Source organism: Protopterus annectens, chromosome 12.part0 (assembly GCF_019279795.1).
Source record: "Protopterus annectens isolate FY-2018-M chromosome 12.part0, PAN1.0, whole genome shotgun sequence".
NCBI lineage: Eukaryota > Metazoa > Chordata > Ceratodontiformes > Protopteridae > Protopterus > Protopterus annectens.
Window position 1 is genome coordinate 218966011 of NC_056746.1, and position 25887 is coordinate 218991897.

Sequence of the window (25887 nt, forward strand, 5' to 3'; positions counted from 1 at the left end):
CTGATTAGGAATACTCTCTTCCTCTCTATGAGGATTCTGATGCTGAAGATTCTACCCATTCAGCCTCTCCTCCTGAGGATTATTCTTTTGGGGAAACTCTGCATACCATGAGGGAGCATTTTCACTGGGAGAGCCAAGATTATTCGAATCTAAGAAAAAGTTCAGAGACTTCCTTTTACTGCCTCAGCACAGGCCCCTTGCTATTCCTCCTGTGTTAGACATTGTAGATGATGTTTTTTCAGAGTCCAGTCTGATTCCTGACTCCTTGCCTCCAGCTCCTGTTAAGCCAGACAGATACTACAGGGTCCCTGATTCACATAAATTTCTTTTTAAAAACCCTGCTGTTGACGCTGACCCAGAAACTATCTCTCAGGGTCCCAAAGGGGTCAAGGCTTCCACTGCAAAAAATCCTACCCCCTCTGACAAGGATTCTAGGGCACTAGACAGATGGGGAAAAAAGATCTACACTTCTGCTACCTTGGCTGTAAGAGCTTTAAATTGTCAGTTTCATATGCTTAAATATCAGCAATATATTATGTCACTGCTTAAACAGAAAATATTGATAAATCCTGAATGTGCAGAAAACAAAGAAATGCAGGATTTATTGCATGCAGCAGAACAAGTTGGAACGCATACTTTGCAATGTGGGTTTGATTCTCTGGAGGCTTCCTGCAGGGCCCCTGTTACGGGTTCTGTCATCAGGAGGCATGCTTGGTTAAAGGAACAGAATCTGCCTGATCATGTTAAAGCAAAATTATTAGATGCTGCATTACAGCATGATACCTTGTTTGGTGTTAAAGCAGAGGAGGTGTTAAAGAAAATGGAGGATAAAGCAAAATCTATGCAAACAGTCAAGGATTTCTTACAGGTACAGCCTCCAAGATTTAGCAGACACTGGCCTATGAAGAATTGGTCCTTTCCAGTGTCAGACAGGCCACAAAGGGGCAGATGCAGACGCCCTAGAGGCAGGTTCCAGCCCCAAGGCACATACAGGTCTAAACAATGGGGTGCTTCTACCTCCAAAAGCGGAGAAGACAAATCACAGCCTTACAGGAAACAGTCCCAGTGACTCCCCCCCTGCCTGTGCCAAGCACTTATGTTCTGGCAGCACCTTTAGGGGGAAAACTAGCACTTTTTCATCAGAAATGGCACATAATAACCCAGGACAAATGGGTCTTGAACATTGTGTCACAAGGTTACAAGTTTTGCTTTCATACCCTGCCAAGGGCTCACGGTTTGCCAGACCTGCCAAAAAATCAATGGGCCGAAGCACAAAAGCAAATTTCATCCCTCATGGACATGAGGGCCATTCAGCAAGTACCAGAACAAGAGCAGGGACAAGGATTTTACTCAAGACTGTTCTTGGTGCCCAGAAAGGGCAAAGCCTGGAGACCAATACTGGACCTATCTATTCTAAACACATATCTGGATATTCTAAAATTCAAAAAGTTGACTCTGCAGCAGCTTTTGCCAATGCTGGGCAGGAAGACTTGTCTTGTGACTTTAGACCTAAAAGAGGCATACCTGTATGTCCCAATCAGACAATCATGCAGAAGATACCTCAGATTCATAGCTGGCTCAATGCACTACCAGTTCTCTGCACTGCCCTTTGGCTTATCTACTGTGCCCAGGGTCTTCACAAAATGCCTGGCTCCAGTAATTGCATTTTGCAGACAAAGAGGATTACAAATATATCCTTACTTGGACGACTGCCTCATTCAAGCAGAGAACAAGGACATTCTACTACAGCATCTGGCATTTGTAAAAAGATTACTAGCATGCCTAGGGTACACGGTAAACGAAAAGAAATCAAAACTTGTACCCTCTCAAGAGATAATATTCCTGGGTGCAAGCTTAAATACAACTGCCCAGATGGCTTATCTCACGCCAGACAAACAAAGGCAACTGACTGCTTATTTCAAACTGTTGGCAACAAAGGCCCAGTTATCTGCAAGAAAAATTCTGCAGGCTTTGGGCTTCATGGCATCCTGCATTCTGCTAATTCCATATGCAAGACTGCATATGATGAAACTTCAATGGTATCTAAAAAGTGTTTGGACTCAACTTTGCCACAGCCTGGAAACAATAATTACCCTCATTCCCTGCCTGCAACAGGAGTTTCGATGGTGGGCAAAGGCCTGTCACCACAACAAGGGACAGCCATTCACTTTTCCCCCAGCCAGGCAGACATTAACAACAGATGCATCAGATTATGCTTGGGGGGCCCACGTGGCAGGAAGATGTATTCAGGGCACATGGTCCAAAAGCCAAATGCATCTACATGTCAAACAAAAAGAGATGCTAGCTGTTCAGAATGCCCTGACAGCCTTCAAGGATCTACTTCATCCGGGGCAACTGCTGATAAAGACGGACAATACCACAGTCATGTGGTACATAAACAAGCAGGGAGACACTCATTCCTACCCCCTTTGCAGACTGGCCATGACTTTGTGGGACACAGCATTGACTTGCCAAGTACATCTGCAGGCACAATTCCTGCCAGGAAAGATAAATACTCTGGCAGACGAACTAAGCAGAAACCTCTTGGATCCCCACAAGTGGAAATTGGATCCGCAAGTCTTCAGCATGATAAGGAAATGGGGATGCCCGGACATAGATCTATTTGCCTCCCCTCACAACGGCCAACTACAGAGATTCTGCACAAGGACTTATCACAAGCAAGCATGGAAAGTGGATGCTCTGTCTTCCAGCTGGAAAAACTTAACAGTTTATGCCTTTCCTCCACTGCCCCTCCTCCCCATGGTACTCCTAAAGGTCAGACAAGAGAAGCCAAAAATGATACTGATTGCCACAGACTGGCCTCGCCAGCACTGGTACCCAATTTTAAGGAACATGTCTCAATACCCAGCCTGAACATTACCTCAAATTCCTCACTTACTGTCCCAGCAAAACAATCAGATCCTGCACAGCCAACTCAAGACCTTAAATCTGGCAGCATGGCGGATAATGTAGTCATTCAAACCCCCCCTCTTTCTAAAGCGGTGATGGATGTTATTTTGGAGGCCTAGTACCAGAAAATATTATGCTGAAAATGGAAGAGATTCTGTGCTTGGAACCAGGCACAAGGGATTGACACGATTGTACCAAATATTCCTCAGATTTTGCAAAACTTAACTGAGATGCTGAACAAAGACCTATCCTTTTCATCAATTAAGATTCATGCCTCTGCTCATTACAATACAGAGCCACCTATTTTTTCTCATCCTTTACTAAGGCAGTACCTTAGGGGAGCCAAAAACTTAAGGCCTCCAAGGAGATCACCAATACCTGCATGGGACCTCAATTATGTCTTGGAAAAACTCACCCTGCCTCCTTTTGAGCCAGCCAGTACAGCTGATATAACATTTTTATCTTGGAAAACAGCTCTGCTCCTAGCAATAACCTCTGCAAGACGAGTCTCAGAGCTACAGGCACTCATGGCTGTGGAACATTTTATCATTTTCCATCCAGATAGGGTTTCTCTGAGGACAAACCCGACATTTATGCCTAAGGTAGTGTCCAGTGTGGCCCTTAACCAAACTTCACTTGCCTACCTTTTATCCTAACCCACAGAATAAGGGTGAGAGACTTCTGCTTTCTTTGGACATACACAGACAGCTGTGCTTCTACTTGGACAGAACCAAAGCTTTCAGAAAGACTGAGCAATTACTAGTGGCATATGCTGCAGGATCACAAGGAAAGGCTATCTCAAAGCAGACAATTTCAAAGTGGATAGGCCACTGCATTCGTTTCTGCTATTCACAACATGGCAAACCAGTGCCTAAGGTCATTAGACCACATTCAAACAGAGCAGCAGCCACTTCAGCAGCCTTTCTCGGAGGAGTACCAACCAAAGACATTTTAGAGGCTGCAACCACTCTACTCTAAATCCAGGGCAGGCTTTGCCACTGCAGTTCTGCAGGGCCTCTTAGCCGCTCCTAATCCTATTTAGCTCCAGCCTCCCAACCTCAGCTTTGGGATTCAACCCAATTGTAATGACTGCAACAGTGAAACACAATGAACATAGTACAGTTGTGTATCTAACATAAATGTAGATGTTAGAGTGTATTCACTGTTGCAGTCCAGGTTACCCACCCACCACCCCCCTTATCTTTGCTGGAACTTATCCTTACTTCTCTATTCTATAGAACTTATGTGGTGTATTTGCTGGTAGAGGAAAAAAAAAATAATTTACTTTGGTGCATGTATGCTTTATTGACATATTTTTAGCCTACCCTTTTGGGGGCACCTGACATCTGGGGCAAGAAAAACTGAAGAAAATGGCATTGGCTGCATCTTTTATACCCCTGGTGCACTGACTTCAGGGAGGAGGCGACAGCAACCGACGCCGGACCTAGACTTTGGAATTCAGACCAACTGCGGGTAGCCTGCCAGCAGGATAACCTGATTGTAATGACTGCAACAGTGAATACACTCAAACATCTACATTTATGGTAGGTACACAACTATACTTTCTAACTGTTGATCACCTCATTTCTGTTACTGTTTTAGTGTTCTTGTGGTGCACATTCTCAGCCAACATGTTCTTCTGTAAGTGTGGCCTTCAGAACTAAACTGAACAGAATATTCTAGTGGCAGTATCATCATCGGCCTTTGAAGTGAGGTAAAGAAGTCAAAACTTTCAGAATCTACATGTCTGGCTGTGTATCCCTTGACCTTTGACATGTTACTTCACATAATGCAGCATAACGTACTTTAAAGAAAACCATTGTTTCCCTTTTTCTACTCTACAGTTTTCCTCCTAACATATCCCTTGATCATGTATATTTTTTTCAAATTGTATCCCAGGTGCTAGTTCTCCACCCACCCAACAACCTATGTGAGGGATTCTTATTCCTGTTGTCTTTGCTTTTCAGCAAACCATGATCTGACAAAACTGTTTCATCAGACAGGTTGTGGTCGACAAGTTTTTTAACTTACCAAGATATTTTGCAACCGTGGGGCTAATTGTACAAAGTTAGGAAATTATGGGTGAAGCTTCCTGCATGGTGGGCCTTGCCTCCCACATAAGAAGGTGTCAGTTTAAGCCTGCTCTGGTTAATGAACTCACTGAAGCATGGCTTCCTACAAAGCAAGACTTTGAGATGTACCAATTGCAAGGTTGTGCTAAAAACTGAATCTTCCTATCTTCCTGCCCTTACCTTCAGCCTGACTATGGCATTATCTGTAAAGACTGAGCTTTTATTTTCACTTACAAAGTATTCTCCTGACACAGTTATGCCGAACTAGTTCTAGTTTGAATGATGAGGCCTATGGCAGTCACCTTTTCACTGGAGTTTGCTCAACATAACATTAAGTAAGTCTAAATGCAGGCTGACATCTGTTCATGTAACAGATGCTGTAGTACATGAAATGCTACTAATTGGACAAACAAAGTTTACTTGCGGGTTGAAGGTTTGCATGGTCTGTAGTCATTCCAAGCCATGATAGTATTGCCTTTGCATATTAGTCGTATTTGTGCATGCGGGTGACTTTTCATGTCCTCGCAGGGCATGTAGATAAATGAAGGGGTAAGCTAAGTTTATTGTGTACTGCATGTTTGTAAACCACAGTCTTTGCTTACTCTATTCTCTTTCTTTTTCAGAGAGATGGTGGATCTAATTAAAAGCAGCTTTGACTATTCAATCAGGTTGGTGACTGAAAAATAGTCATTTAAAAACAAATGAGTGAGTCAAGTACATATGGACAATTGCTCTGCCTGTTTTTCAGCCAGTTTCAGAGAAACAGTGAAACAGTAGGGTTTCATATATCTTTGTGGGGATTCCCAAAGGAACAATTGCATTTGAGAAGTTACACTTTGTATTTGCAATGAATTCAAAACTGAATATGGTAAAAGTATGGCTGGACAAAAAGAAGGAAACAAGGGAGACATATACTGGGCCATTTTTGGGAAAACTCTTCAGCTGAAGTGTTCCTAACATGACCCATGAATCTTAGACTGCTGGAAAACACTCTGTGCATCCACTGATGACAGTATTTTGAATTTGGAGTCAGCATGGGTCGCTTGGACGAGCAAGCTAAGAAACGAATAATTGAACTGCGAAAAGCTGGCTTGAGCTTCCGGAAGATTAAGACAGTTTTGGAAGTGGACAACATTAAGGTAACTGCACAGGCTGTGTACCTTTTCCTGAAGAGAAAGAAGATCAATCCTGTGCGAGAATCGGGACCTGTTCCCCATCCTGAGCGTCGCGTGACCCAGCTCACTGGGGTGGCCAGAGCAGATGGAAACCCTGCATGGGAGAACCAGCAGCTTTGGAATCTCATGCATGAAAACAATGCCGTAAGACAGACTGTTGGCCGAGCAGGGGAACAAGGGACTGGTCCCCAGTCACAGCAGGGTATGGTGGGATCCTTACAGCCCCCTAAGGACAACAAAGATGGTATCAGGATTGTTAGTGTGACATCACTGTCTAATGGTGCTGGGCAGTTTCAGCTGGAAAAGAACTTGACAAACTCTGTGACAGATAATCTTCCTTGCAGCAAAAGTAAGTGTATAAATTTGTAAAGCTCTAGAACAAAAAAAGGAGAATTGAATTGATGTTTATCCTTTCTGTGTGGAGATGAGTGCTAACTTCACAGACAATGCAGGTATTTTTTCTTCAACCATAACTTGAGTATGAATGTTTTACTTGCAACACTGAGTAAACTGTCAGAATGATTGCAAAGACAGTTGTGCACTATTTGGCCTCAATTATATCTTTTATAAGTATGCTTTTTTTCAAGGCACTTAAATGGCCAGACACTGGTACTTTTTGCTTAGAATAGGTACACCAGGTACACTGGATTAATGATAAGATCAGGGAGAGGGTTTTTCGAGACTTGAAAGTCTGTAAGATGGTCAGAAAAAGGCATTGTGTGGTAGCATCACTGCTGATCTCTGGCATTCTGTCCTTGTTTATTATTCTCACACTTATTTTCCTGAAGTAGTGCATTTGGCACAGAACATAGATTTAAAAAAGCTGATCTTACCAGGTATGTAAGTCTGCAACTTTGTGAGTGTTTTCCTTCATTAGTTTAATTCCAGCTGTGCTCTCCTGACTTATGTTGTTGAGTTTGTGTTTTTAAGTTAGCTTTCTGGCTACTCAGTCAAGCTTGGCAAAGCTCACCAAAGAGGAGACATCACTGACTCAGTACATCTCACTATTCATACTTTAGTTTGGGAATAATATGCTTATAGAAAGTTCTAGAAACAGAATGGGAAACGTTATAGAGAGGAAAGTAGTAAATGGAATACTGGCTAAATGCAGTAAAAGGCATTGCTGCATTTGTGTTATGTTGGTCTGCTAAACTGACATTCTTGGAAATTCAGTTTTAAAAAATTTCCAGTCACTACTAGAAGTCATCAAATGGATTTCCTCAATACACAGTTACTGCAACTTTTGCTAGGCGTAGCGTTGACAAATATATAATACAAGGGTACACCCCGGTACATTATTACATGTTATGCTGTTCACATGTGTGAAAGAAACTGTAAGTAGTGTGAGTAGGCAAAGGAAATTCACACACTTGAGTAACAAATGCCAAGTGTGATAGAATGTCAGTTTTAGCAGGAGTCATTTTAGTAGTGTGATACTGAAATATCCTTAACAGCACAACACTAAAAGTAGTAGTACTTATCATTAACATACTGCTTCAGCTCTCCATTGCTACTGTTTTTGTATCTAGGGCCCCCTGCAGATATTTAGCTGTGCAGGTTGACCAGGACATCTGTATATATGGGTCTACTTCAAATAAACGAAAACCCACGTACCCGAAGATGACATGACCGAGACAAAAACACTGAATCGTCAGTTAACCAACTCCTCACATCACCGAGAATTTACCAAGGGAAAGGAGGCAGTAGGCCAGTCGGCCAAAAGTCAGATGTTTGCCCTTTTCTTCTCTACAGTGTGATCTCAGAGTTGGCATATTTAGTTGGGGGAGTGTGGGGGTGTGGTTTTGAAGTGCTTCGGTGTGGTTTCTTGTGACTGTTGGCTGACTGCTTCCTTTCCCTCAGTAAATTCTCACCCTTGACATCCACATCCCACCCCCCAGTAAGGAAACCTCCTTAAAAAACTTCTCCAAAGCCAACTTCATGCTACTGAAGTCAGAAGTGACAAACTTCATGACACCCATGCAGACGGGATCTGAAAGTTCAACTGCAGAATCCTACACTAAGGCACTCTACGAGCACATCCACTCGTGCATGAATCGTACCATCCCATATAGAACCAAGATACTCTCCTGCAAAAAAAGGAAGCCAATCTGGTGGTCCCCTGCTATAAACAAACTATACAACAGAAGGAAGAAACTGTTGCAGAAAAGAGGAAAATCCCAGGATGCAAAAAACTCCCTCACCAGCCTCAGTAAGAAGCTGATATCCCTCATGAAATCCTCAAAAGCTAGTTACGAAAATAAAATTGCCAAAGATTCCAAAGACAACCACAAGGCATTCTATAGTTATGTCAAGAATCTAAATGTCAATGCTCAGATCTGCTCTGAGCTACAACAGAATGGCATTAAATATACTGATCCGAAGGATATTGCCAATATCCTGGCAGATCGATTTAGTGCCAACTTCACCCCCCTCTCACCCCCTAAAGGGCCCATCTCAATACCAAAAGATTGCCAAATTCTGGTAATCATGGCCAAACAGGTAGAAACCGCACTCTCCAAAGCTAAGAATACAGCACCATGGGACCAGATGACATCCCAGGCTGTGTACTACATGAACTACAAATGAACTGGCACCTCACCTAACTGTCATGTTTAATCATAGCCTCACCTCAGGCTTCGTGCCCACTGAGTGGCACACAGCTAAAGTTATCCCACTCCACAAGGGGGGATCCGTCTTTGATCCCAGGAACTACCGTCCCTTTAGTCTGACAAGCCTGATCTGCAAGGGCATGGAACGTGTTATCATGGAACTTCTAAACAAAGACATTGGCAAACTTCAAACACTGGACCCCACCGAGTTTGGTTTTGTGAGGGGCCGATCTTGTCTCCTGAATCTGATTGATTTCTTCAAATCAAGTCTCCAGAGCTGTGGGCGAGGGTAAGGCAGTCCACACAGCCTATCTGGACCTCGCCAAGGCCTTCAACACCATCCCCCACTCTGGAATCATAGATAAACTTACTAAGCTGGGCATAAATCCCTACGTCACTCAATGGGTTGCCAACTGGCTTACTGACAGAACCCAGACTGTAAAAGTAGCCGACTCCAAATCCAGCTCCAGACAAGTGAAGTACCTCAGGGTTCAGTCCTGGGACCACTCTTGTTTGGCATGTACTTCTCTGAAGTACAGGCCAACACTAAGGGATTCTGGCTAACAAAGTTCGCAGATGACTACAAACTGGGAGCCATTATTGAATCCCCAAATGATGTGGATATTTTACAAAAGGGCCTTACAGAGACAGATGCCTGGTGCCAGAGCCATGGGCTCAAGCTTAATGCCAAGAAATGTATAGTTGTCATCTTTGGAAAAAAACATGTACCCATGAATTACCACATAGGTGGCAACACACTAAACATCAAAAGTGTGATGAGAGACTTAGGGACAGGTGGACAGTGGTCTCACTTTCGATAACCACATCGCCACAACAGTCAGGAAATCCTTCTATGTGACACACCTCATCACTAAGGGCTTTTCATCCAGAAAAAAGGAGGTCATTGTCCCACTGTACTCATCCCTCCTTAGACCCATTATAGAGTATAATGCCCCGTTTGGTATGTACCTCACAAGACATCTGCAACAGCTGGAAAGGCTACAGAAACACCTCACTAAAAGAATCACAGGCCTAAAGCAGATGCCATATGCTGACCGTCTAAGAAATCTCCAGCTATACTCTGTGGCATATCGTCTACTCAGAGGCGATCTCTGCTTAACATACAAGGCCATGTCAAACCCTGAGCTGTTGGACATGCACCACTTAAAGAAATCTCAATCCCTCAGAGCCACATGCCCCAGGGATCTAAACCTTGTCATCACAATGAACAAAACATGCTGGAGGATAGGTTCCTGACCCAGAGACTCCCCATACTCTGAAATAGACTGCCCATACATGTCAAGCACAGCGCCTCACTGGCCATCTTCAAAAGGAACCTTGATTGGATGGGAGATAGGAAATTCACCCCGGGGATCATGTCAGTCTCCCTGCTAGACAGGGGTCCAGAGAAGTAAATATTGTGGGAAGAAATATCCAGGGAATTGTTATGGCTAGGCTTGTATAGGCCCTAGGGCCAATAGCCTAGTACCAGCCTATGAACCTATGTGAGGAGTCTGTTAACTGGTGATTCAGTGTTTTTAATCTCTTTTGTGGTAGCTTAGGGATTTTAATCCTGTGATCGTCTTTGTTAGAAACTTCTGGGGTCTCATCAACTGTTTCATGTATCTGGTGAGGTACATCCCAAAGGAGGCAATAATTGCTGTGATACAAGGTAGGTATCCTATAACAGGTGATAAACTGATAGTTGATTTTGTTTAGTTTTATTTAGAGCCTGATAAATTACAATTGTGGGTCTCTGGGAATTTGTCGGGAAGTGATATGCTGTCTGGCAAATATAGATATGCCACCAGAGCTGCCATTGGAACTGAAGGCATTGCAGGCACTAAACTCAGGATGTAGGGAGTGCTTTCTGGGCATTTAAACCAGATTTTAGTGAATACACACACATGGATACCTACAAAATAGGGGAGTGCCTCAAGACTGGGTCGATTATTGTTTAGACTCCTGGCACTGAGCAAACTCATGTTTAATTTGATCCTGTTTGGATACTGATATATTTGCTACTTTGGAATGTTCATTAACTGAACTTTGCCATAGAAAAAGACACTGTGAGGACAGCAAGGACATTAGCCAGTTTGGTAAAATCTTTGAACAAGATGGAGAGCTTTCAGATCATCCTATGCAAAGCAGGTATGACTAGCAAGCATGAAAAAACAAGTAACAGGCATACACAGCAACCATTATTTTGGTCAGCAAATTTATTAATGTCAGATGTGCATGCTTTCTCAAAAGCCAGCACCGTAGGCTGCAAAGTGGGATTAAAAATATTTTTCTTTTTACACCTTTGTTTTGGGATTAACTTTGTCAACTATCTCAGCTGAAAAACAAATAACGGGCGTACACACCAACCACAACTAATAGCCAAAAAAGAAAGGTGTGTGGACAACACCACTACCACAGAAACGACAATAAATTTTCTTCCCAGAGTTCATTTATTTAACATATGTAGGAAGTCCCATGAATCCTTTAGAGGATGTGTAAATAGTGAATATACAGGCTTAAGCATGCAATCCACAAAAATAGCCAAAGAATAGGTTTTTGAGCCCTGTACGGCTACTATTGGTCTAAGTGTGTGTGTGTGTGTGTGTGTGTGTGTGTGGGGGGGGTGTTAAACAAATCTTTGTGTATTTTTTGGGATGCCAAATATTGTGAAAAATTGGGTAAAGTACTGGTAAGAAAATAAAGCAGATCAGGTATCAATAAACCCTGTAGCATATGATATTCTAAATGAAGATTTTTTTTTTTCTTGTAAGCTATGTTCACCTTGTTCTTTGAACTAATAATATAAATAGCATTGTTGTGTAAGAACTCAAACATCTTGCTAACATAGTCAATATTATCAACTAATACCACACCCTCACCTTTATTGGGTTTCATGACCCTTATAGATTTATCATAGCTTAAAGTGTGTATCAAAGACCTTTCTTCATAGATGAGGTTAAATCTCAGTCTCGTATTATTTTGGTCAGCAGATTTATTAATATCAGATTTGCATCCTTTCTCCAAAGCTAGCACCATAGGTTGCAAAGTGGCATTAAAAATATTTTTCTGTTTACACCTTTGTTTTGGGATTAACTTTATCAACTGTCTGAGTTGAAAAACCAAGCAACAGATGTACACACCAACCACAACAAATAGCCAAAGTTGTATGCGCAACACCACTACCATGAAAACAACAAGTAAATAAATGTAAATCTTTAATGAAAAAGTTGAGTGCTTTTATTTCGCAGAGTGTTGAAACTTCATCAGAAGCATTTTACAAAGCATCCTTTACCTATTTAAATATATTAACCAACCAGTTGTTATTAGTTGTTATTAAAGTTATACACCACATATTTATAAATAACAGTTCACTTAGTAAAGCTTTTACAAATTCTATTTGATTATAGCTGTCTCATCAAAGCATAAAATACCCACCAAGAATTTTTCATTCAGGTTTCAAATGTTAAATAAATCACATCCAAACACGAACAAAGCAACTTTGTACCTTTACAGCTTTATAATTTAGCTGACCTAACTTTTAAAATGGATATAATGGACACATTCTCGTTCAGTCCCAGGGCAATTTGAACTGCCAGTAAAACTCTCTATATTCAAGTAGTGTGTTCAATTTCCCCTACCCTAGGGGTAAGTTAACTTTATCAATGATAGCAAATCTAAACTTTACAAAACCAGCACATATTTCACTATGCTTAAACGGAGCATTCTTGGTATTGTTAATGGATATGTTCAAATATCCTTTTCTTAAAATTCCTCTCCATTTTTCCAGTATAAAAACATGCAAGTAAAACAGTGTGCTATATTTATTAAAGCTTTGCTGAGACAGTTTCCATCTTGAAATTGGAGTAAAATTCCTTGCTTGCCCCTCCCACTCTAATGGTCTCTCCTTCGGAAATGTATAGTCAGTAGTGGCAACAAGTATATTTTGTAGTCCCTTTTAATTTACCATCCCTATGGAAAAGTGCCCTAGGTTCCTTTCAAGAGTACTTTTAAGTTTCTAGCATTTTTATTTACAAAGATTGAACATTCCTCTACTATCGGGAGAATGGCAGAATTAATTTTTATAATATTCCAGTCCTTTTCTATTGCATTTTTAATTGTCTCAGAGACTACATTGTGTTGGATTACACATGCCCTTTCATAGCCACCACCTAATTGTGGGTTTAGATCAGATGTAGTTAATTTAACAAAATCATTACTTCCAAGAAGGGGGTTGTATTGCGTACCCCATTTTTTCACCATCTCCTGGATTACTTCATTGGTCAATTTTTTTAGGATGTCCCTTCTCAATAAACATCTCCCAGACTTTCTTGGATGAAAATTTCTTTATCAAAAGTCATCTTCGTTAACTGTATGCACTGACCTTTAATCAAATGTCTTGTTACACTTGAAAACTAAAGTGTAAGTTAGTATTACTAAAAGGTCAGTTTTCTATAAATGTTGGAATGGAACCCTTTGTGTACCTTGATTATGTAAGTATCCAGAAAGTTAAACTTCTCTTTATCAAATTGGTATGCAAAATCCAAACATTTTGCGTAATGACTACATTTTGAAATAAAATCTTTTAGTAATTCCTCAGATCCATTCCATAGGATAAAAATATCATCTGGGAAATGTAAGTATAGTTTACAAAATTTGTACTGATCCAACTAAAATTATAGTCCATTTCCCAATGAGTTAAAACTAGGTTGGCGTAAACTGGAGCTCAAGCTGCGTCCATTGCCACACCTGTATGCTTTTTAAAAATTTCCCTTTCATAATAAACAAAATTGTTATCTAAGGTATGTTACATAAAATCCATTATACAATAAAGATCACTCCTTTGTAAGAAGGGACATTTTAAAAGGCTTTCATAAAAAAATGTAGTTCTGTTTTAGGAATGCTGCTAAAAATATCTTTCACATCGATGGCTAGTAAAATCAAATTTTTTCCCCCAGAGGTAATTTTTTTAACCTATGTAGGAAGTCCCACGAATCCTTTAGCAGATGTGTAAATAGTGAATGTACAGGCTTAAGCATGCGTCCAAAAAAAAAAAAACAGAGTAGTTTAGTTTTGAGCACTATTGGTCTAAGTGGGGGAGGGGGTTAAACAAATCTATGTATTTTTGGAATACCAAATATTGTGGGAAATTGGGTGAAGTATTGGTAAGAAAATAAAGCCGATCAGGTATCAATAAGCCCTGCAGCATATGATCTTCTAAATGAAGGTTTTTTTCTTGTAAGCAATGTTCACCTCGTTCCTTGAACTAGTAGTATAAATGGCATTGTTGTGTAAGATCTCAAACATCTTGCTAACATAGTATTATCAACTAATACCACACCCCAAGTGTTTAGCAAAGACCTTTCTTCATAGGTGAGGTTAAACCCCAGTCTCGTATTATTTTGATCATCAAATTTATTAATGTTAGATTCGCATTCTTTCTTAAAAGCCAGCTCCATAGGGTGCAAAGCGGGATTAAAAATAGTTTGCTTTTTATACCTTTGTTTAGAGATTAACTTTGTCAACTATCTGAGTTGAATAGTATAGCCAAGTTCAATTTGCTTGTATAGAATTTTAATTCAATAATAGCATCCACAACGTCATATTTTTTTTTTTTGTGGGGACAAATTTAAAACCTGTTTGGAACAGACTAAAATGGGTGGGGGTAACATACAAGTGACTATAATTAAATATTTTAAAGCCTTTCTGTGTTAATATAATTCCTCCACCATCCATAGTAATCAGTGCTTCATCCTCCTCTATCTTATTTGTTGGTGGACTTCTGATGTCTCCTGTTCCCCTGATGGTCCTTCTTCTGAAACCATTGAGAATCCATTTGAACCCTCTTCTCCGCCTGTCTCTGCCACCATCTGATTAGGTGAAACTATACAGCGTCTTCTACTCTGTCAAAAAATATAATTCCGTTTTGTGTTAAATTCTTGAGCCTCCCCCTTTATGTTAGTTGTTCAGCTGTAAGTCCCCTTTTATTGTTTGTGTAATGGTACACATTATATTTGTTGTTAGTTTTAAATACGTAAGCCACATTTTCCCTATATTGTGCACGGTCCCTACTAATCTTCTTCAACTTCTTGTCCCTAATAAGTACACAGCGTTTGTCCACTTGCTTAAAAATATCAAAGTACATCTCTTCATAACTGTTAAATAGCAAATCTTCTTTAGTTTTTTATTTATTTAAAATGTCACTTTCATTTAAAAGTGATGAAATTAAGTGTTTGTTCCATAAAATAAATAATTCCATAAGTTGTAAACCTCCCTTACTGAAAAAATTAACAAAACACTCTAAAATATTTTAGTTTGATTCAACCTATTAGGGAACTTATTTGAAACGTAAACCCTGTGGGACTGTATTGCATTTGATGGATTCAAGTAGATAATTATTGTCTAATTGTAAAGATTTTAATTTGGTAAGCTTTTTTCCAAAAGAAAACAAAAAATCATATCAGCCAGTCCAAGATAGGGTCCATGTAAACCCACAGGCGTAGCACTAAGTCATATGTTGAGAAAACCGTGGGGCATGCACAGAAGCATTTCAACATTTGTTTGTCGATGTTAATGTATCAACGTGAGCTACAGTGGAGTTTCATCAATTCAAAGATTGTCACTGTACTCGTATGTATATGTTTAACCAGGTTCCCTAAAAAAATGATCAAGTGATCATTTGGTATAGTGTTGTGCAAACATGGATAGCTGGCAGTTTAAGTGTTACACTCAAGTATTGCATAAATGATCGTAGTACCCTTTTGTTTATTGCATGCTGGTCATGGCTGTGCAATCATGAACTAGTATAACACAAGTTAGGAGGATTGTAGCTTTGCCCCCCCACACACATACACACACAAAGTAACAGTTTCTGCCATTTGACTGTGCTACTTTTGTGGTGTCGTATTAGTGCTGGTTGCATTCATGGGTGTTTCAGTTTTTACTTGCATTATATGAAATACTAACACCAGATACAAAGTTGTTGTTTTATATTTATTGCTCATTCACCTTCCTTTTATTTACTGATGTTGCAGTTTCCCCATTGCCGGTATGTAATGCAGATAGCCACTGTCATTCAGCGTAGTTCCATGTTGCATGTGTACATGTCTATTTGAGAAGCTGGGTTGTTTTCTAAGCATTCATTTGTAAATAGTGTCACTTTGGGTGTAAGATGAAATCAGTTAAACTGATATGTATATCCGTGGTGTTTTGGGGATGTAAACGGTGTGTATGGGCAATGCCATGTTTACTGAACAAAGTGTCACAGACTTGCATATGATTCTATATGTGTATCTGTTGGTGTGTCTGTGTGTGAGCATGTGTGCATGTATATATGGGGTACTTAAAAGCCACCGATTTGCAGTTTGAATGACTAAGAGATGCTATGGGACAGACATTTTAGGAACAGCAGAGAGTTGGACCTGCCACCCTACAAGACTTGTATTAAAGCCTGCTGCAGTGTCTTGCTGAAACAGGGCTCAATGACTGGGTCTTGGTAATAACAAGTGGAACAAGTCATCAATAGCTTTACATAGAAATTATATGTGTATGTATGTGTGTGTGTGTGTGTGTGTGTGTGTGTATATATATATATATATATATATATATATATATATATATATATATATATATATATATATATGGGTCTACTTTACATTACCGACACGACACTTCACCGACACACAAAACACCGACCCCAAATAACCGAAACCACACAACACCGACAACTCACAAAACCGAACACAATTACACCGACACAAACAACGTAAACTACACATGGCACGCAATGACATATCCACTAACCCTAACCCAAACCCTAACCCTAAGGTCCAACACTACCGCACAGTTACCCTACCCGCACCCTAACCCTAACTCACTTAACCCACCCCTACACCTAAAGACTGTCACTATCGCACACTTAACCTACCTGCACCCTAACCCTAACTCACTTAACCCACCCTAAAACATAAAGCCCGTCACTATCGCACACTCACCCTACCCGCACTCTAAACCTAACTCACTTAACCCGTCCCTAAACTACAGTCCGTCACTATCACACACTTACCTTACCCGAACCCTAACTCCGACACTACCACACACTCACCTTTCCCACACCCTAACCCAAAATCCCACAATGTCGCACACTTACCTGACCGCTCCTAACTCCGTCACTATCGCACACTTACCGAGTCGCGCTCACACGTTACCCTTGTCGGTCTTTCGGCTGTCGGCAAATCACCTTTTCGGTCAACTTACCTGTCGGTCGTTTCATCTCGGTCTTCCGCGTGTCGGTGGAGTGTCGTTTCGGTAAAGTAAAGGGGACCCATATATATATATATATATATATATATATATATATATATATATATATATATATATATATATATACATACACACACACACACACACACACACACACACACACACACACACACACACACACATATACAGAGAGATAGATATACAGTGGATATAAAACGTGTACACACCCCTGTTAAAATGCCAAGTTTTTGTGATATAAAAAATGAGACCACAATAAATCATTTCAAAACTTTTCCCACCTTTAATCTGACCTATAACCTGTACAATTCAATTGAAAAACAAACAAATCTGTTAAGGGAAAAATATAAAAAATAAAAAACATACAATGAGCTGGTTGCATAAGTGTACACACCCTTAAACTAATACTTTGTTGAAGCACCTTTTGATTTAATTTCAGCATTCAGTCTTCTTGGGTACACACCTGCCATCAATTGAAGAGACTGTGATTAACCCCAAATAAAGTTCAGCTGTCCTAGTAGGATTTTCCTGACATTTACTCAGTTGCCGGCTTCAGCAAAAGCCATGGTTCGCAGAGAGGTTACAAAGCATCAAAGGGCTCTCATTGTTGAAAGGTATCAGTCAGGAGAAAGATACAAAAAAAATTCCACAGCATTAGATATACCATGGAACACAGTGAAGAAAGTCATCAAAAAGTGGAGAAAATGAGACAACAGTGATGTTGCAAAGAACTGGACTTCCCTCCAAAATTGATGAAAATACAAGACAGAAACTGGTCAGGGAGGCTGCCAAGAGACCTACAACAACACTGAAGGAGCTGCAGAAAATTCTGGCAAGTATTGGTTGTGTACTACATGTGACAACAATCTCCCATATTCTCCATATGTCAGTGCTATGGGGGTAGGGTTGCAAGACTTTTCATGCACAGAAAAACATCCAGGCCCGGCTAAAATTTGCAAAACAGTACATCAAGTCTCCTAAAAGCATGTGGGAAAATGTGTTTGGGTCTGATGAAACCAAGGATGAACTTTTTGGCCACAATTCCAAAAAGTACATTTGGCGCAAAACAACACTTTGCATCACCAAAAGAACACCATCCCCACGGTGAAGCATGGTAGTGGCAGTAATCATGCTTTGGGGTTGAATGTCTTCAGCTGGAACTGCTTTATTCAAGGTGGAGGGAATTATGAACAGTTCCAAATACCAGTCACTTTTGACCCAAAACCTTCAGCCGCCTGCTAGAAAGATGAAGAGGAATTTCACCTTTCAGCATGACAATGACCCCAAGCATACATCCAAATCAACAAAAGAATGGCTTCACCAGAAGAAAATTAAAGATCTGATGTTGTTAATCTTCTTTCCATTCATCACTAATGAGTTCGGTTCAGAGCCGAGTCGGCCTAATACCAAGTTTGTGCCAGCCAAAAAACTCTCGAGCTAAGCTTTTACCTATAGTGCCCATCTCCCTGTTACCCCAGATCTCGTTTGCTGCATAGCCGTAAAACCGCATTCAAGCCAAGCTCTCAGCTAAGTGGAAAACGTGTGATATCTTTTCTGGGTATTTTGTCTGTCTTTTATTTCTTGTTGGTAATCTTGATATTTCATTAACTTTGAAGCTATTTATAGACCTTTTTACCCTTCTTTTTCTACCCTTTTGGTATTTTTTTTAAGTACCATTGGTGGTACAGCCTTTTTCCGTACCCTTGTGGTATTTCTTAAATACCATTGTTGGTATTTCTTCTTCCTTTTTCAGCAAACTTGTGTGCTTTTATATGTATTTAGAGACCGATATAGTAGATCTGTAGACATGTTAGACATTGCTATAGTAGAACCAGAACTCTTATCCTTAGTTTTCTGTCTGACTTGTGTGTGTATTTTGTGCATGATGTCTGTTGAAAAAGGGCACGTCTGGGTTTAAAAATTGTACTTCATGTAAGGGTAAACTGCCTAACAGTGATTCTCATGATGACTGTGTTTATTGTTTGGGGGTGCCCTATCTTTTGGTGCAACCCCCTTGTGTGATTTGTCAAAGTTTTAGTCAGCGTACCTTGAACGAGCGCAAAAACAAACTTATTCTGAAGGGGCTCCTTAAGTCGCCCTTTTCAGAGGCCCTTTCTGTGATGGAGGTCTCATCCCCTCCAACCAAGGATAAGAAAAGGTCCTACTCTGTTCACTCTTCACCATTGGGTGACCAGGGTAAACCTGTAAAGTCTAAGGTACCTAAATTGTCTTCGGAGCATAAGTCCACCTCATTGGCACCGACCTCTTTCGCTCCGACTACGGCCGTTCCTATATCGGTGCCAACTTCGGCTCTGATACTGTCTACAGCACCGACAACTGACTTTCCAAAGATTACTACAACTTCGGCACTGAGTGCCGCTTCGACACCGTGCACACCTTCGATGCCTATCTCTGTGATTATGCTTGCCACTGAACCTTCCGTGTTGGCTCCGAGTGCCCTTTCGGCACGGAGTCCTTTCACGGTTCTTATAATGACAATTTTGATGCCACTTCTTCCAGTCTCCAAACTTGACACATCGGTGCCAGTAGATTCCACACCACAGACCCAATACTCTCCATCAACAGATCCATTTCTAGGGCAAGTATACAGTCCGTTCCTAGAATGACCCGACTCCCTGTCAGGAGTATCCACTAGATCCACCAAGAGCCTTTCCAAGTTCGATGTGGTGTGTCTTGTGGATTGGCTGTTGACAGCCAAGGGGATGCCCACACCATCTAGGACCCATCCACCTGTAGGACTTGGGTTGGCTTCTCCACGGACTCCATCCTACTCTCCTCCTTTAATCATACTGGTTCCAAGGTCTTCGGCTTCGATGTCCTTTTCGGAACCCCCCCATCTCGGTGCCTGTAGTGGACCTCACTGGGGCTCTTGGACTATCCCTTTGGCTTTTGGTCCCCTCTGAACCGGGCCTTCCTCAACTCCATAATTGGGCTGTGGGCTCTTCGGCTCGCAGTACGTCTCAGAGTGTGTCTACAGTTCCGTCCACAGTGCCGGGAGTTCCATCTGCACTGATCCTGCCTGAGGCTCCACCCTCAGGAGCGGGCGGGTTCGACAGAGTGGGGTGTGACCCCGGTTCCAAGGTTGTCCTTCTCGGTTCCAGGCTCCCATCCCTCTTTGGGCGGACCTGCTTTCCGAACTATGGAGAGGGCACTTGCTTTTGGAAGCATTCCACTGATGGACCCCCAGACCTCTTTTCCTCCTGAGCTACAGCTGACAAAAGCCACTGCCCTGGGACACCGGGCAGGAAATTCGCAGGAGACCCTGTTAGAGGGCACCCTCTCTTCCAAGTCCTTCTCAGAAGCTCCCATTGAGGAGTCCCCACAGAAGAGATTGTGCAAGAGGAAGCACATAGAATCCCCTGAAGAGTCTCTGATAGAGGGTACAGATTTAGATGACGGTGAAGGGTCCCCACGGTCACCCCCTGATGATGTCTCTTTTGGGGGCATTCTTGAAATGTTGAAAGAGAGGGGTGATTGGAAGCCCACTAACCCTTATTTCAAGGAGTCCGTGTTTCTACAGGCTTTCCGTGCCCGGCCGTTACCTCTTGGGTGACCCCGCCTGCAGACGAGCTGGTACAACTCATGGTGCAGCATGCCTGGAAGAACCCTGATGCTGTTGAGTGGATCCCTCTGAGACCTGACAAGATACTATCCCCCCCGACGGAAAAGTCACATTGGTCAAGAGGTTTACCAGTTGATGCTATGGCGGTGGCGGCGGCCATGAAAAAGGACCTCGCCGAAGTGAGTCATATTGTTCATCCGTCCAACAGAGAGTCCCGGGCTGTGGACAGATTAGGGAAGCAAGTTTTTCCTTCAACGACTTTTACAATACAGTCTCTGAATTACTTGGCACATTTTATGGGGCTCCAAAGAGACTTAGTTTCTGAACTCTCTGGAACGCTTGCAGGACAGGTGTCTGACGAGGTAAGGGACAAAGTTGCCTTGCAGCTCGCAACCCTAGAATCGATTTCCAATTTGTCCATGAGGTTGCTCTCACATGCAGCCAAAAGGGCGGCTAGAGCGGCGGGTTCAGGTATAGTTATGAGACACCATGCTTGACTTTGCAGACCCTTTCAAGTTTTCCTTCCTGAATGCTCCAATCGAAGCATCTTCCCTTTTTGGCCCCAAGGTGAAAGACACCCTGGTCAGGTGTGAGCAGGATGATAAGACCCTGTCTGCCGTAGGTCTACATTTTTCCAATCCTCAACGCTGCTTTTCCAGAAACCAGAGGAGTGGAAAAATGTGGCACAAAAAATCTCAGGGTCCTTTCCATGCCACATGTGGCGATGATACCCCCAGGGGCAGAGGGGAGCCGCATAATCAGGGACCCAGGGATTCTTTCTCTAGGCAGCCTTATCAGTTCTCCTGAAGAGCAGCCCAATTGCTTTCCTCTGGAAGCAGTCGGGGGACGGTTCTCTCTGCACCACGCTGCCTGGCGTGCAATAACTTCCGACCGTTTGGTGCAGAAGATCAGAACCAGAGGCTACACCATTCCCCTCATCACTTATCCAAAACTTCCCAACATTCCACCCAGTAAAAGAGAAAGTAGCTGCAGAAATAAGCGGTATCAAAAAAGAGTCATCCAGATAGTCCCACCAGACCAATGTGGATCTGGATTCTACTCAGGATTCTTTTTGATGCCAGAAAAGACAGGGGACTGGAGACCAATTCTGGATCTCAGCAATTTGAACAAGTCCGTTGCCCCAACGCAATTCTGGATGGTCACGGTTCAGTCCATTCTCCCTTTTCTAAGGGGAGGCAATTGGATGTGCTTGATAGATCTCCAGGACGCGTATTACCACATCAAAATGGACAAACGCTCCAGGAGTCTACTTCACTTCCGGCTAGGAGTCAGTCACTACCAATTTTGTACCCTACCGTCCAGACTCTGTACAGCCCCCAGAGTGTTCACAAAGTGCACGGCAGTGGTTACAGCTCACTTGAGACTGCAAAGATTCTGGGTTTTTCAGTATTTGGAGGACTGGCTCCTTACTGCCCCCCAAGCATTTTCTGGTAACAGCCCTGCAATATACTCTCTCCGTGGCAAGACTTTTGGAGATAACAATAAACTGGGAGAAATCCAGCCTTGCTCCAACTCAAAACATTGAATTTATTGGAGCAGTTTTCAACACCCGTTCTTGTCTGGTGTCTCTCCCAGCTCACAGACTGCAGAGATTGAGGCTCCAGCTCCAGATGATACTCTGTCAAAACAAAGTTTCAGCAAGGGAGGTTCTTCAGGTTTTAGGATCCATGGCAGCTTCCATACAAATAGTGCCTCTTGCGAAACTGCATATGCAAATACTTCAAGTGGCTTCTGCTATCTCAATAGTTTCCGAATTACTACCCTCTATGCTTTCAAATTAAGATAACCAATTGTTGCAAGCAGGACCTTCTTTGGTGGATGAGGCCAGACACAAAACTTTGGAGCTGTCCATTCCACCCCCCCAACCCAAGGCTGTTCTGACCACGGATGCTTCCCTGTTAGAGTGGGGGGCCCATTTCCAGGGAATAATAGTCCAAGGCACACGGCTCACTTTGGAGGCCAACTTGCATATCAACGTTCTAGAACTGAGAGCGGTGCTGTTAGTGTTACAAGCATTCCAATCTGTTCTTCCTTCTGGAATGATCGCAATTCAGTCAGACAAAATGTCAGTAGTCTGGGATATCAACAGTCAAGGAGGAACCAAGTCCTATCCCCTGTGTTGAGAGGACATGAGAATTTGGCCATGGGCGATAGCTTCCAACCGCTTTTTGATATCAATGCATATCCCTGGGAATTCCAACATGATTGCAGACAGGTTGAGCACATGTATTGTCCTGCCTCACGAGTGGTTCCTCAATCCCGACGTAACGGCAAAAGTTTTCAGCTGTTGGGGCCAGCCTTGCTGCGACCTATTCGCCTCTCTGTCAAACAACAAAGGCAGAAGCCATTTTGCCCTGTTCCCCCCACAGGGGGAGTCCCTGAGGGGACGCTCTGATTCACGACTGGCCCATGGGACTGCTAAATGCCTATCCCCCCATCTCTCTGATCCCCCAATTAATAAAGAAAGCTATTCGGTTGAAATGCAAGGTGAGCCTCATAGCCCCCTTTTGGCCTCGACAAGTTTGGTTTCCCTTCATTTGGCCTCATCTGTTATGTCAACTGTGGATTCTGGACCCTCTTCCAGACCTGATTTCTCACTCCCAAGGATGGGGTCACCTGAACCTATCCAGTCTCAAGCTGACAGCTTGGTTTCTCCAACTTCCGTTAATCACCAGGCAGGATAACCGTCCCTCACCTGTACGTGGCATTATCCTGGCCTCTCACAAACCATCCAACAGAAGACTATATCTAGACAAATGGAAGAGGTTCTCTATTTGGTCTAAGAAAAGGAGGCTAGACCTGTACTCTGCTCCAGTTACAGCAGATGTCCTTCAAGAATGCAGCTGCAGTCCTGACATATGGGTTGTCCTGCCTCAGGCAGCCCTTCGGTCGGCCGGATTCCAAAGTCTGGGTCCGGCGTCGGCTGATGTCACCTCCTCCCCGACGTCAGAGCGGCTGGGGTACAAAAGCATCAGCCGACGCCATCTTCTTCAGTCTTTCTTGCCGCGCGGTGCCCGAAGCAGAAGCAGTTCGCAAGTGTTGGTCGGCCAGCTCCTGTGTTTTCAGATACCGAAGTCATCAAAAAGCTAAGTACCCCATTGGGGAACCTTTTCTTCCCTCAGCCGATGTCAGACAAAACTGAAAAAGTTAATAATTGTTTGTCTTGTGGTAAACAAATGCCTCATAAGGACTTCCATTCTTACTGCCTTCCCTGCCTCGGCCCAGACCATGACGTCTCGGCCTGTGCTGCCTGTGCTTGCTTCAATAAGCGCACACTTAAGCGCCGGGCAGAATTTGCTGAAGACTTTTTTGGGGAAAATTACTCCTATATCATGCCGTCGGAACTTCCGACAGCACACGTTTCCAAAAAACGGAAGGACCGGGACCGACCTTCGCGGCCCGCGACTTCCACCGACACCATGCCTAAGCCTACCGCGAGTGCATCGGTCTCTTCGGAGGCGGTAATTCAACCGCTCCAGGCCGACGACACCGCTTTACCGCACACTTCGGTCCCGGAGGCTTCCCCGGTGCCGGTTGTTATTTTTCCTCCTGAAACCGAAGCCCAAGATTTGCCTGACACCATACCGGTGGACAAAGTTACTCCAGCATGTGGGGCAGCTAGGCCTCCTGTGTCTATGTCCATCAAGGCCTACACACATGCTAAGGCTGCCAGCCAGGCTAAGTCTCACCCTCCTAAATCTTTTTCACAGACTCCCACTTTGGATAAACAGATCATGACTTTAGCTGCAGATCTAATTTCTTTAATCAGGGGCTCTCAGGCTCATCCAGACAGAGGTTCTCAGCCGCCTTCAGACAAAAGGCCTAGGGTTGAGCAGACAGATACCCTTTCTTCAGATGAAGCCTCTGGTGAGTCAGGCCTTTCAGATTCCCAGGAAGAACCCTTCCCGGCCTACAAGGATTCTGATGCAGATGAATCCATTCCCTCTGCCTCTCCTCCTGAGGATATTTCTTTCGGGGAAGTTCTGCACTCCATGAGAGAGCATTTTCAGTGGCAGGGCCAGGACTTCTCGGACTCCAGGAAAAGGCTTTGGACCTTCCTTAAGTTACCCCAGCACAGGCCTTTAGCTATTCCCCCAGTGTTAGATGTATTGGATGATGTGTACTCAGACTCCAGTACTTCTCCTGATTCTCTCCCTCCTGCTCCTGTCAAGCCTGACAGATATTATAGGGTTCCTGAAACTCATAAGCATCTCTTTAAGGCCCACTCTGTTGACCTAGGAACTATTTCTCAGGGGCCCAAAGGAGTGGCCACTTCCACGACCAAGAATCCTTTGCCCACAGACAGGGAAGCTAGGTCCCTGGAGAGGTGGGGTAAGAAAGTTTATACCTCTACCACCCTTGCCATGAGGGCTCTTAACTGACTTTTTCATATGTTTCAGTATCAGGATTTTCTGATGGATGATTTGCAGAAAAAGTTAGCGTCTCCTGAGCCTTTAGATAGAAAAGCTTTGCAGGATTTGGTTCATAATACTCAGCAGGTTAGCAATCATTTTCTTCAGTGTGGTTATGATGCATTGGAAGCTTCATGTAGGGCAGCTATAACAGGGGCCGTCATACGTAGACATGCTTGGTTGAAAGAACAGTCATTGCCAGACCATGTTAAAGTAAATCTTTTAGATGCACCTCTGGAAAAAGACAAGCTATTTGGTGCTAATGCACAGGGTGTGTTGAAATCAATTGAGGAAAAGGCTAAATCAGTACAAACAGTCAAAGATTTCCTCCAGGTTCAGCCACCAAGGTTCAGCAGGAATTGGCCTTCGAAGAATTGGTCCTTTCCAGACAATGACAAGTTTCAAAGGGGAAAAAGCAGGCGTGCTCGAGGTAGAGGGCAATACCGAGGCTCCTACATGGGGCCGCCAATGGCAACCAACTAATCAGAGAAGTGGCGCAGGGACTCCCACTGCTCCACAGGGACAATCACAATGACTTGTCTTTGACACCGCTGACCAAGGCTCAAAGAGAAGCTCCTTTAGGCGGAAAGTTATCCTTATTTTCAAAGAATTGGCACGTTTTTACAAAGGACGGATGGATTTTGAACATAATAGACAAAGGTTACAGGTTCCACTTCCATACCTTACCAACAAGACAAGGCATGCCAAACCTGCCACACAATCAAAGGGCAGAGGCACTCATACAAGTTTCAAAGCTGCTACAAATCAAAGCAATAGAAAAGGTTCCTCCTCAGGAACAAGGCCAGGGATTCTACTCAAGACTGT

At 42.9% G+C, this 25887-nt stretch overlaps 1 protein-coding gene across 2 annotated transcripts in view; it reads left to right on the forward strand.

Annotated features, from left to right (window-relative positions):
- The window catches only part of LOC122816466, a 332177-nt gene that overhangs the window by 186959 nt on the left and 119331 nt on the right, over positions 1-25887 (forward strand). For both annotated transcript variants that reach the window (XM_044089279.1, XM_044089278.1), the window contains one exon: positions 5606-6506. In XM_044089279.1, the coding sequence (XP_043945214.1) occupies positions 6017-6506 (490 nt within the window). In that variant the 5' untranslated portion in view covers positions 5606-6016. The remainder of the gene's footprint in view (positions 1-5605; positions 6507-25887) is intronic.